At 36.9% G+C, this 14,143-nt stretch overlaps 1 protein-coding gene across 2 annotated transcripts in view; it reads right to left on the reverse strand.

Annotated features, from left to right (window-relative positions):
• Window positions 1-14,143, reverse strand: part of LOC121267566 (probable protein phosphatase 2C 28) — a 28,310-nt gene that overhangs the window by 4,901 nt on the left and 9,266 nt on the right. Inside the window, exons 4-6 of one of the 2 annotated variants that reach the window (XR_005941043.1) lie at window positions 13,575-13,943; window positions 13,207-13,477; window positions 11,549-11,968 (exon numbers count right to left, since the gene is read on the reverse strand). Coding sequence is in view for 1 of the 2 variants with exons in the window: in XM_041171483.1 (XP_041027417.1) it covers window positions 11,763-11,968; window positions 13,207-13,477; window positions 13,575-13,943 (846 nt within the window). In the remaining variant the exon portion in view is untranslated. Of the gene's footprint in view, window positions 1-11,295; window positions 11,969-13,206; window positions 13,478-13,574; window positions 13,944-14,143 lie in introns of those variants that run through there. The other variant, XM_041171483.1, reaches the window with a different exon arrangement.

The raw sequence follows: 14,143 nt of genomic DNA on the forward strand, positions 1-14,143 counted from the left end.
CACTTACATAATTATTAAGGAAAAAAAATATGAGTGGACACATTTGATGGGTATATTTGGTAGTCACACTATTATTTTCCTTTTAGCTAAAGCCCAAAACCTCACTATTTTTTTTTTTAAATAAACATCACTTTCATTAATCAAACTCAGCCATTACATGACTTATCTTTTAACAATAGACTGGAAATAAATTTTGGACCACTTTCAACCCATACTTGCTCAGCTTCCATCTTCACAACAGCTTTTGCTAAGGCATGTGCCACAGAATTACCTTCCCTACGAGTGAATTGAACTTTTCAATGTTCTCTGCATAACAATGATCTTTTGATAGCTTCAATGATGTGTCCAAACTATGCCATATTTTCCTCCTTGCTGTTAACAACTTGCACAATTGATAGTGCATCTCCTTCTAGAATGACATGGTTAAATCCCAAATCACAACAATATTTCAGAGCTTTCCATAAAGCTAAACATTATACCAAGTCTGGATAACACTAGCCTTTTGATCACATATTACTACCAACACCTCTCCCTCCCCATTTCCGATAATAATCCCTACTCCCATTTTTGTGCCTTCTTTATCTATAGATGCATCCCAATTTGCTTTCACATAGTTTTTAGGTGGCTTCTTCCATATTACCTCACTTTCTGCTATACTAGTATTTGTTTTCTGCAATTGCATACATTCCTGAGCTAGCCTAAACTCTCCCAGCATATCTTTTGCTGACTAAATAAAATTTGCAGGGCTACTGAATTTGTTTTAAAAAACAAATTCATTTCTTCTGAATCATATCCTCCTCATTGTTGTGGCTATCCATTCCAATTTTGTAGTAGCTAATCTCTTTATCGATTTTCCCCCTACATCAACTTTCCCCACAGCTTCAAAAATCAGTTTCTTCAATACCCCATTTCTGAATTGGACTAGCTACATCAGCCCATATATTATTAGCAGCAGGACAATTCCACAGTACATGAACCACATTTTCTTCCTCACTTTGGCATATAGTACAATACGGGTTATCTACAATTCTCTGGCAAAACAGATTTTTTTTTTTTTTGTGTAGCTAGTAACTCATTTCCTACTTTCCACATAAACATCTTAACCTTGCCAAGTATATTCAACTCCCAAGTATTATTCCATCTGTTATCCTTTTCATTCTCCCTAGAAGATTCTCCAAACAGTCTCTTCTTCCTCTTAGTTTCAACATAATAAGCACTTTTAACTGAAAAAATCCCATGTGGAGTATACACTCATATTAACTTGTCTTCAGAAGCTACTCTACTAAGTGGAATGATACAAATTATGTCAGCCTCTTCTTCACTGAAAATAGCTTGTACCAGTTCTGACTTCCACTCCCCATTGTGATAATTAACTAATTCCTTCACTCTTGCATCTGCATCAAGAATTTTATCAGGAGATTGGATGGAAAAAGTTGATGGAGAAGGTATCCATCTACTCCCCCATATCTTTATGTTATTTCCATTCCTACCCTCCATCTAAGTCCCTCTTTGAGCAGTCCAACTGATCCCCATTTACTCCTCCATATCATTGAAGGTTGCTGACCCAAAACAAATTCTAAAATAGATGAGTCTTTAAAGTATTTTTCTTTGAAGATCTTTGATGCCATCGAATCAGGGAATGGAAGAAACCTCCATCCTTGTTTTGCTAACAAGGCTGAATTAAAACTATCTAAGTCTCTGAACCCCATTCCACCCCTTGACTTATGCATCCCCATTATTTCTCAACTTCTCCATTGCACTCTATTTTCTTTCTGTTGATTACCCCACCAGAATTTTGATAGCATAATATTTATGTCTTTGCATAGACCTTTGGGTAGCTTAAGCACACTCATTGTGTAAGTAGGTATAGCTTGCAACACAACCTTTATCAAGATTTCTTTACCTACTTAAGATAAAAAAGAATTCTTCCAGTTGTTAATCTTGATCCACACTCTTTGTAACACCCCATATTTTAGTGTATTTTTAATTGAAAGATTATTTGTTATTAATTTAAAAATTTATTCTCTTGTTTTAAAATTGTTGGATTTTTAGTGGGTTTATTTTTTATGATTTTGATTTTGTGAAATTTATTTTTGAAGTGCTTTCTTTAAATTAATTATTGTTATGTGTTTAAATTTCTTCTTGAATTAAATTAACTTGTTGTTGGGTTTAATTATTTATTTTCATTTTAATCACTGCATTTGAATTATTTTATTTCACTTGCTGTTTTAAAACCGTTTCCGTTGAATCATTTTTGTGACCCAAAATGTGAGGATTGGACCTCATTTCTTTCCCTACATTTTTCTCTTTCCTCTTTTGCTTTTCTTCCTTTTTCTTTTTCTTCTTTTCTTCCCTTTCTTTTCTTTTTTTTTTTCTTCTCCCCTGGTTTCCCTTCCCGCGCGGACGGCTCTCTCTCTTTCTCGCCGTGCAACCGTTCCTCACCTAGCACGCCGCCGTCGCGCCGCCATGCGCGACACCGCCCACCCCATTGTACTCCCCACCGGCCGGCGACCTCACCCCTTCAATTTCAGCCCTCCTCGCGCCGCCGTTAGCCCCCACGCACCACACCAAGCCGCGGCACTCCTTGCGCTGTTGCGCCGCCTTCGCGCCACCTCCGGCCACCATCTTCTCACCACATCATCCTCGACCTCTTGCCAACCCATTGGACCCAACCCCACCTCCGATCCGTCACCGGTGAAGCACATTCATCAACATTTCTAATTTGGGTATTTTGGTCTTCTACCGCCTATTGCGCCGCCACCCACGGCCAACCACCACCACCATTAGCTTCACCAACATCCCTAAGCCCTACCCTATCAATCTCGGGTCTTCGTTTGCACTTGTTCAAAAGTGGGTTTTTGTGACCCACGGCCACAGTGCATTTGGCACTGTTTTGTTGTTGCGTTGCCGCTTCTAGCACCTCCTTGATCTTTCAAAAATTATATAATAGCATTGTAAGTATTTTTCTCGAAGAACTTTTGAGATTTAAATGTATTTTTGCGCTAATTTATATTTACTGTGAATTTGCTGTTTGTGCCGGACTGAGTCCGAGGAGTAAAGGGGTCGGTTGAATTGGATGATGGAGTTGTTTGTGTGATTGGTTTATGCTATGAAATTTGTTGGCTGTTTCGGATTTAAATATTGGTGTTTTGAATTTGACGTTGGTCATGGTGGATATTGGTGATTTTTTTAGGAAGTGGTGATATATTTTGGGATTATGAGGGTTTTAAGTTTTGAGAAATTAAGATAGATTATTTTAGAAACTTAGGCTTAAATATAGAAATCCGTGATTGATTGAAAACTTACGAAAATTGTGTGATTATTTTTATAGGTGACGATTTATAGTCGACTCGACATTTTTGAGGAAATTTCTGAAAAGCTAAGTTGCCCAGGTAAGCGGGGTTCATATACTAGTTTTGCATAAAACAAATAAAATGAGGTTGACTTTGAGAATAAATGTGTTTATTTTTTTTTAAAAGAGATAATCTGAAAACAACCTCAGATGTTTATTCTGCATATGCATAAATTCTACATAAGAGAAAGTGTTTTTCTGTCATGACTGGTGTAGACATGAGCTAGTTTTGTGCACTTTATTTCTGAACTATGTAAAAGAGCGAATAAGGAATTCTAAAAGTTTTGATATGAACAAATGAGAATGTTTTGTTTATGTTTATCTCGAACATGTGAAATGATCTGAAGCTTTTCAGTGTTTTGTTTTGATGTGATGTGTCATCTGAAAACATTGGCATGAAGTTCTGATTCTGTATATGGTTGTAATCGGATTTTCGATGAAATCCGTTCTGTTTCTGTTAAGGCCCAGCCACGGGTATAATGGTGGTTTATAACCCTACCACGGGGGTGAAACATGGTATACGGCCCAGCCACGGGTATAATGGTGGTTTATAACCCTACCACGGGGGTGAAACATGGAAAATGGCCCAGCCACGGGTATAATGGTGGTTTATAACCCTACCATGGGGGTTAAACATGGTATTGTCCCGATGTGATATTAAACAATGATAAGATTATAATGTTTCACTTTAGAAATGCCAACGGATTCTCTTTTTGGAATAAGTATATTTTTCTGAAAAATTTCGCTCTAATGTTTTTGTACAAGTTTTGTTTCTGCATTCTGAAAGTAAATGTTTTGTTCGGCTTATCAAATGTTATAAATGCTCATGTTTACATGCTAGTATATGTTCTCTGCTTGCTGAGTTGTTGATAACTCACCCCGTTAATCTTCATAATATTTCAGATGACATCGATGGCTCAGCTGAAGATCAGTATTAGAGTCTATGGAGAAGATTAGCATTGATTTGTTGTTGGGTATCTCATAATATTAGTGTTGGTGTTGGAGGTTAATTATCTTTCTTAAGTTTGCTTCAATGGATTTAGACGGTTTATGGAAACTATGTTAATGTTTTATTATTTCTAGTTATTATTTGAGACATGAAGAAGAGTTGATTTTATTTGGGTTATTGGATTGAATATTGGATAAATGAGTTTATTTGATTTATTTAATTAAAGTATTTACGTTCGATTTGAGGTTTGAAAAATGGATATATTCTTGAATTTGGAAGTACTCTAGCCTTGTTAGAGCTGATTATCAGGTTTTATGAGTTAACTCTCCGGACCCTGGGGGTCGGGGCGTTACACTCTTTCTTTTATACTTCTAAGAGTATGATATTTTGATTTCCCTACCACAGTTGGGAGGCCTAGGTATTTTTCATATCTATCACTCATTGTTGCTCTTGCCACTTCCATAAAAATTTGCTTTGTCTCCTCTCTTGTATATAGAGGCTTTATTCTTATTTAGAAACTACCCAGAGGCCTTTTCATATTTTTTAAGAATACCCAGTAGCTTATACCACTCATCAATTCTCGATCTTCCAAACAAAGCACAGTTATCAACAAAAAGTAAGTGATTAATTCTGGTTCCTCCTCTACACACAGTAACTCCTCTTGTATTCCCAACCATATCTGAAGCATTAAGTAGTGCACTTAGCCCTTCTGTACACAAAATAAAAAGGTAGGGAGAAAGTGAATCTCCCTGCCTTAAGCCTCTAAAAGGATAAAATCTCTCTCCAGGTCTTCCATTTAATAGGACAGAATAGGAAACTGAAGTAACACAACTCATAATCAGCTTGATCCATTTACCACAGAAATCCAATTTCTTCATCATAACTTCCAAAAAAGACTATTCAATATGATTATAGGCCTTTGACATATCAAGTTTCAGAGCCAAACTACCTGATGATCCTTTCTGCCTTGTTTTCTTGGAGTGCAAAACTTCAAAAGCCACTATTATATTGTCGGTCATAAGTCTTCTTGGTATGAATACACTTTGTGTAGGAGATATGATCACTGACAACACCTGTTTAAGTCTATTTGCTAGCACTTTTGAAATGATTTTGTATAACATATTATATAAACTAATAGGCCTAAACTCACTCACTAGCCTTTTTGTTTTCACCTTAGGTATAAGTACAATATAAGTGTAGTTTATAGAGGAATTCATTACATTTCCATTTAAAAAGACAAGACAACTTTGCTAACCTCATCACCAACTAAACTCCAATGGTTTTGATAAAAACAAGCTCCAAATCCATCTGGTCCAGGTGCTTTCAAAGGGGTCATCTGCTATATAGCTGCTTCCACTTCATCTCTAGTAAATTCCTTTGAAATGGTATTATTCATTGCATCCATGACCCTTGGCTCCACTGTCCTGATGCATTCTTCAATATCCTCCGGAAGAGGATTTGTTGATGAGTATATGCCTTCAAAGTAACTCTTATAGGCCTGCCTAACCTCAACTGGGTTAGAAGTTATTTTGTTTTGGTTATCATAGATCTGCTTGATTGTGTTCTTCTTCCTTCTCTGATTAGCACAAACATGAAAATATTTTGTATTTTTATCCCCTTGCTGAAACCATTTTTTTTTTTTTTTTTTGCTCTTTGTCTCCACTTTAAATCTTCTTGTTCAAGCATAACTCCCACCTCTTTTTGTAATTTACTGATCTCTTTAGTATTTTGGCTATCTCCTTCGATTGCATTTGTTGTAATTGTCTTGTCTTTTCCTAAATCTGCTTTCCTCTATCAACTGCTGTCATTTTGCACCACTTGATTAAAGCTCCCTTACATTTACTCATTATACTTTGAACCTTTGCTATTGGCTCCCTTTCAATTATTCTTTTCTTCCATTCCATCCCAATCACTTTCTCACAATCCTCTTCCAATGCCCAACTTGCTTCATATTTAAAACTTTTACTATTCCTTTGACTACTTACATCTGAGTTGTTGAAGTAAAGAATAATTGGTTTATGATCTGATGTTCTTGCTGCCATAACTTCCATCCACCTTTCTCTATATGTATCAAACCATAATGGATTTGCAACCACCCTATCAAGCCTTTCTTCTGTAAAAGTGTTGTCACCATGATTATTACTCCATGTATACTTATCTCCCCTCCATCCCAAATCGTGTCTCTAATGTTGTTATGAAATTATCCATCAATTGCTCTGGTCTCTGCCTTCCTCCAAACTTTTCATCATTAGACACAATCTCATTGTAGTCTCCCATTACACACCAAGCCTTCTGCTTTGTTGGTGCTAGATAATCCATAAGATTCCAAGCTTCCATTCTTTTGCTCATCTCAGGTTGCCCATAGAATCCACTAGTCTATCCTCATGCATTAATGTGTCTCTGAGAGTAATTGTGAATATCTACATTCAAGTCAGACTTCCATAGAAGGGCCAAACCACCCACTTTTCCTATTGGGTCTACTATTAAACATCCATCTTAACATAACTTTCTCTTCAAATGTTCTAACTTAGCTGTTGTAATTTTATTCTCCATGACAAAGACTAAAGAGGGTTTCTTCTCCTTTACTAGCAAGTAAAGGTCATGAACTATCCGGATGTTTCCAAGCCATTAAGAAAAAATAAAAAAATAAAAAATAAAAAATAAAAATATATGAGTGGACACATTTGATGGACATATTTGATAGTCATACTATTATTTTTCTTTTAGCTAAAGCCCAAAACCTCACCAATTGATCTTTACTTAGATACTCGTCAAGTTTAATAAGAAAAAAAGGATGTGCTCTTTATAATCAATATATATATATATATATATGAGGATTTTTCATTATAAATTTTGAATGAAAAATAATCCTTAAATCTTGATATGGTCATTTCATCATGAGTAGTGCTACGTATATTTATAATTTTACTTAAAATTTTACGTATAAGTCCTATTTTATCAGTTTTCTTTTTAAAATTCAAATTTCATAATCTTCAGTATATTAATATCTGACACGTCTGCACATATTTTTTTGTAAATAAAAATTGTAAGTACAAATAGTATTTTCCTTTCACATCATTCATTTTTAGGAAAAAATACACTTTTCAAGAAAAATTCTTCCTTCCTTCCCTTAGATACTAACAAAAGGCTACTCCACTAAAATCTTTAGAGAAAGTCACTTTTTTATTGAAATTTAATATTCGGTGATCAAACTTCAGATTGGAGAAGAATATGGCTCTTTTAGCTAATATATGTGTGAACCCCGAACCCAGCTCATTTAATTAAAAAAAAAATGGAGGGTTGAATGGACTATCGCCCAGGAGGGTTGAGTCATACTCCTAGAAGCCTCTAAATGAAAAAAACTTCAGCTGGTAGTTAGGAATTAAGAAGGCCAAGGCATGAGAAAGGGTCCTTGGCCCTATCTCCAAAAGAAGCCCAAAAGGCCATTTCAGGGACAATCTTACCCCGATAAAGCATCAAAGATCGAGATCGACTTGGGAAATCGGGACGACGCATGAACATACATGCCCTTGCCTAGATAATCTACGAGAAGCCATGCCGCATTAAATAACCATTACCAAAGTCAGTGTGGCAGGTACATCATTGACAAGGACGACAGTAAGAGATTAGCCTCATTAAATGATCAAATACGAGATCACGAGTAGGATAATTTGACTAGAGATCCTATCCCTGACAGGATCCTAGATAGAGGCCACACATCACCACCTGCCTCAGACGAACACAATCGAAGGCATTGGGGGAGACAATTGAATTAAATGCACACCTGAAAGGAGGACGAATGCCCTAGGCATGGGTGGAACATAGACCCTGTCTTGAGAGGAAGATATAAAGCTTGAGCGCAGGTAAAACTAGAACAGAGACTCAAATGCTTTTCCCTCTTAAGCTCCCTGTAAACTATACAAACTTTATCATCGGAGATGCCTCGGGATTCTCAGCCCCACCCCAGCTTTTGATGGCAAGTTCTAGGTAGGCGTAGCTAGGGTTACGAAAAATGTCCCTAACATTTTGGTGCCGTCTTTGGGATCGTTAATTTCCTATATTTTGACGTGAGTTTCATATGCCATGCCTACGACAACATGCTCTTGCGCAGTCCGCTATCGAGAAGTTGACTGGTGTTCGCACAGAAATCATGATGGAAGTGAGATTTGCAAGAATGGATGAAAGGATCAATTGCATGACTTTAGAAAACAAAGCTTTTAGGTGGAAGGAGGAAGGAGCCATTGTGCCAAGCTAGGCAAAAAGGAACAAAGCAGAATCACAAAACACGACTGGGGACAACCTCGGTGACGAGGAAAAAGGAAAGATGTACTAGGACCTACGTCACCTCATGGATAAGTATGAGGAGATGGCTAGGAAAATCAGCACACCTTCCTCAGCGATACCGACTTGCCATATAGTGTCAAAATAATGACGGTACCCCTGCCGTTGAAGTTCAAAGTTTTGTAGATAGAGCTATACGATGGGTCTAAAGACCCCATCGAACACCTGAAAACTTTCAAAACTCACATGACTCTCCATGGATTTTCTAGGTTTTCCCATAACCTTGAGGGGATGGCGAGGGGATGGTTCGGAGCCTTGCACCCAGGCTCGATCGATACTTTTGAAGAACTCACTAGGCTACCCTTAATGTAGCTTATGGCAAGCAAGAGCAGGCGGCCAACGGCGTACCTCCTAACTGTCAAATAGCAGGAGGACAAGAGTTTGAAGACAAGCTTAGCGCCTTTATGTGATCTGTTAGTGACATGACTTCATATAATCTATTAGATCAACTTTATAATATAAGTAACTTTACAATCTAACGTATTACATCAAGTCATGTCACTTTGTGGGTTTACTTATTTTGTGTCTAAAGTATTTCTCTTAATTAAATAAGTTAGACCGCTCAATCATACCCGAGACACAAATTGTGTAAAATATTAGTGCAAACATACAAATCGTTGAAAGAGAGTGGCATTAGGCACAAACAGCTGTTTTCCAAGAAACTGCCTCTTAACTTAAACACACTGATTTTGACACAATGGACTCTTTCTTCCCCCATCAATGCCATCATCATCATCTCGCCCTTATAATCTCATCAAAATTTTATACATTATCTTTTAATTATCCTGACTCATGACAAATAGTAAATATTTAATCTCCAGTAAAATAAAATATCACGTCGACATGCCCTTAGGTCTCCCCGGCTCTGAGGCTCTTCTTTGTAAATTTAAACTACGTAAGGTCAAAGAGAGGGTCAGTCCATTGCCTTTGTGTTCTCCTTGTGACAGTGACCCACTCCCTCGTGGTTATTCATCCTGAAATGAGCTGGGCTTATCTCCACATCACATCATTGAAGGCAGTTTTTCCTGATCAAGATAAAATATTAAATATCATTGAGAGTGTTGAGACAATGGATCTTAAAGCAATTTGACATGTACTAGGTATTGAATTCAAATCTGAATAGGGATTCAATCTTCTTAGATTATTAGTATTGACACAATACTATAAGGAAGTGCTCATGCGCCGTTTGAAAACTGAAAACTGATGTGGATATATTAGGTAGGAGACTTTTGATGCTGGGATGCGTGGTCATCAATGATGGCTGGATGCCAACAGATTTGGCAATCAATCACTGTAAACTAGAAGGAAAAGTGCGTGAGGAAAAATGTGAGAGGAGTGGAGAAAAAAGGAGATAAGTGAAGGGAGGCGGAGAGGAGGAAAAAGGTCGGCCGGCATGGTTACCGTTGAAGCTTGATACTAGGGAGTCGGGCGAGAGAGAGGCAGTCAATGGTTTTGGATGTATGGATTTGTGGATAATAATTTAGACTTGGTCTTTAAATTTTAAATATCTTGTTTAGATCATATATTAAAATTTGAGCTAGATTTACACTAAAACCAAACAAATCATGTTGGTATAAAATTCAAATTCAAATCCAAATCCAAATCCTAGCTTGTATCCAAACGCAGTGCTAGGATATTCTGCACTAAAAACACTTGCCTTCGTTTTCATGATCCCCATCCAAGTAATGCAACGTACAATTATGAAGTACGCAAACGTCACGCAATTGTTTTGAAAATGAAAAAGATCTACTATTAAAAAATTAATTTTTTTTCATCTGAATCCCGTATTTACTCACTTTTTTTAAAAGAATTATGCGGCGCTTGCACACTCCACGTCTGCAAATATCATTTATATAGTAAAAATTGGACAATTATAACCAAATTAGTTGTTTTCATATAACGATAAACAAAATTATCAAAGTTCCGCATCAAATCACTCGGAATCACAAAACAAACCAGGCAAGACACCCCTAATAACGCAGGTTATAAACCATGCAAGACCAAGCAGATCATCTTTGCCGGAACATCACAACTATGCATGAGATATCATCATAGCTCTTCCCGCATAAAGGTTTTTGAGCATCATTCAACTCTCCTATGCAATCAAAAGCCTCTTCGTTTGACATCACATACAACAAACATGAATTAATCTCTTTTGACATCAAACGCTATATCCTACAACTTCAATGCATTATGGTTGATAGTATGTTATCCATTAGATTAGTATATGATGTGCTGCCATTGAAAACAGGGTTGTGGATGATGGTTTCAAATTCTCAAAAAGATACTCATTTTGACTGTTTTGAAGTTCTTAGCAGTCATTTCCAGCTTTTGACAAAGGCCATGGAAAATAAAAGCTTTAGGTTCCCCGCTAAAATGAAGAATTTATGATAGTTTTGAATTAATCAACATGCAAATCGAATAGTATTGATATTGATGGGGGATCGGATGGTGAAAGGGAGGAGACAAATTACTTGGTTAGCATTTCAGATAAGCAACTTTAACTATGTTTGGTTTTTCCAAAAATAAACCCGAGTGTTAAAGGTGATGCTTTATTTTCAGAATCATAATTATTTCAGCTCATAAGATAATAAATTTTGTTCATGCTAAAGTTTGTCGAAAGCTATGTTGAAAAATAAGAAGCATGATGTTGTGTAGTTAAACTCGAACAAATAAAATTTTTATGGCAACATGATTATAGTATTATTTCCGGAAAACTTCTCGTGCAAACAATAATTTTCTTACACACATGTAACTTCAAGTCTTAACAATCGAGCCTAGAAATGGTAATTGGAGAGTGCAATGCATCAACTTGTGTAATCCGGGTGAAAGATACCTTTTTTTTTTTTTTTTTATGCCAGGGAACCTCTCCAAGGCAGAGTGGGTCCCACCCTTGCAGAGTAAACCTCAGTCCCATGCACCGCACCCTCGGAAGTTTCCCTACACGGAACTGGTTAAATCGCTAGCTTTTCACCAGTAGGTGTAGCCCTAAAGGATTGTTTGCATCCATGAGGTATTGAACCTTAGACTTTGAAGGGAGTGATACCTTAAGACTAGGGCTATCATCACTTGGGCCAACCCTTGGGGGTTCGGGTGAAAGATACCTTCCAATCAGCACAGCTAAAAGTGCTTATCCAGAAACTTTTTTTCAAGTGCAAACCTAGATCTTACCTTCCACAGGCCATCACTTGCCAAAATAATGGATTCAGTATCCTTATCAATCTTCTCAACCTTTACATCTGGTTCTGAAGTGATGTGCTCCTTCAGTTTCCCATCTCCAAAAGCCCTGGTCATTGATAGTTGCCCATCCACACGTGCAACATTCCCTACAATTATCTTGGAATATTAAACTCAAAAAGAAAAACTTTTGAAAACAAACTGAGAATTAACAATGATTTTTACATTCACGCATGCAGGTTGGAAACATGATGGGTGATATTTTGTCGTGAAACCTCTCATACTGCATATAAGAAACACTTGCAAGCAATTTAAGTGAAATGGATCCTATGCATTGAGACACGCTTAAAAAAAGTCAGATGTATGGCTGAAGCTAAGAATCTAAAGCCAGTCCAAATTCAAGCGGCAGATAACACACCAGCTCAAGCAGATCAGAACAAAGGAGATTATAACAATGATATGCCATGAGAGAAACTTATATTTGGATGTATCTGTTAAAGCTTTTGCAACCAATTTTATTGCAAATACAATCCCAGCTCCCAAAGAATTTGCAAAACCACCTACATCCCAAAACATGTCTACCTCAGCAGCTTCTCTCTATCATCTACCATCTCCTCTAGCTTCTCTACCTCTTCCATGTCTACTGCCCTTGCTCTTACTCTCCCCCCAGCTCAAACCTCATAACTTCAGTTATTCCTACGCATTGTGCGTATATGACAAATAGAAGATAACGTTGGAAAAAGCAAGATTGTAATGTTGGTTTTACTTTAGTGACACTGATTAAACAAGTAGGATATTCACCGTGGTTGACACTGGATTTTATTTTGTATATGATTCATATAATTGAAGTGGTCCTGAACGGTTGTCAAAAAGATCATAGAAGATAAGAAGCTTTACAGACTTTCAATTATTTGTAAATATAAATGATCCAAATAATCAAATTATTGTGCTTATAAAAAAAAGTATCCAAATAATTGTATTTTAAACAGATATTCACTGTAGTTCTGAATAATTCAAACAGAGTGGAGTCAACTTTGATGAAGCGTGGCAGCCCTGTTTTAAATAAAGAACATTGGTTGACCCAGACTCCTGAGGAGAAGCCTTCGTTCTGAACACATCCAAAGCCTGTATTCATGATGCAAATGGACCTTTTGACTGAAGAAAAAAAAAAAAAAAAAAAAATACCATATACGATATGCAGCATCAATCAATGGAAAAACAATATGTTCAAGGTCTAATCAGTGATCCTAACTTAAATATGCTATAGTTTAACAAAACACATAAACCTGAAAGGTTTTGAAATCTCACAACAATATCATCAAAATAATGTGCTTTCAACTGCACATTTAAATCTACCAACACTATGAACTTAGATTACTATAAGTACCGGGCTTTTCAGAAACAAATCCACCTCTGCTCTCAACAAGCTGCTTCTCCTTTGTTGGCTCATGATCTCTTGTAATTTGTTTTACCACACCATTTCTGCATAAAATTGCCCGAGAGTCACCCACATTAGCTACAATCAGGGTCTCTCTATCAATTAGTATTTCTGTAACAGCTGTCGAGCCTCCTCGTGAACCAACTCTCCCCAGAATTTCATCATCTGTAACTTCATATGCAGCCTTGATCGAGTGTTTAGGGTTTGTCCAGAAATTAGGCTATTCATAACATTATTAACACTATCAAAATTTCCTCTAAAAAGTGTCCTCTCTACAGAGATGTGAAATAGACAAAGTCAAAATTTAAGGTCCATACGTCACTTAGTATCTTATCAAATAAATGGCTTTGCAAGTACTTGGCAACATAACGACCTGAGTGACCATTAAAAATTGCATATAGTCCTAATTCATGGCCATTAACCTCTCTTGTTTCTGCCATGAGATAATCTTCCATTTGGTGGTCCATTTTTCCTTTGATCAAATAGAATCCGTGACTGAGATGTTGACTTATAGGATCCCCATCATCATTGTCTTCTGTCTCTTCTATAGAAGTACCATGCCCAGCTTCGAATTCCTCCTCATTGTCATAGTCCGCATCATCTATGGACCCGCAATGTCCAGCTTCGAATTCCTCCTCATTGTCATCATCTGCATCATCTATGGACCCGCCATGTCCACCTTCCTCCTTCAATCATATGCCACAGTTAGATAACTGCTTAGACGTATATTCTATTGAATGGGAAAATTAACATACAATATGTGGGAAAGTTTCAAAAAAGAGCAATATATGGTGTGCTTTTATCAAAGCCTCACAAGATCATGGAGATAAACATTCACCCCATTATTTGGCCAAGGAAACATGCATCTAAAATATTATAAAGCTTG

The sequence above is a fragment of the Juglans microcarpa x Juglans regia genome, chromosome 5S, assembly GCF_004785595.1.
Source record: "Juglans microcarpa x Juglans regia isolate MS1-56 chromosome 5S, Jm3101_v1.0, whole genome shotgun sequence".
Lineage (NCBI taxonomy): Eukaryota > Viridiplantae > Streptophyta > Magnoliopsida > Fagales > Juglandaceae > Juglans > Juglans microcarpa x Juglans regia.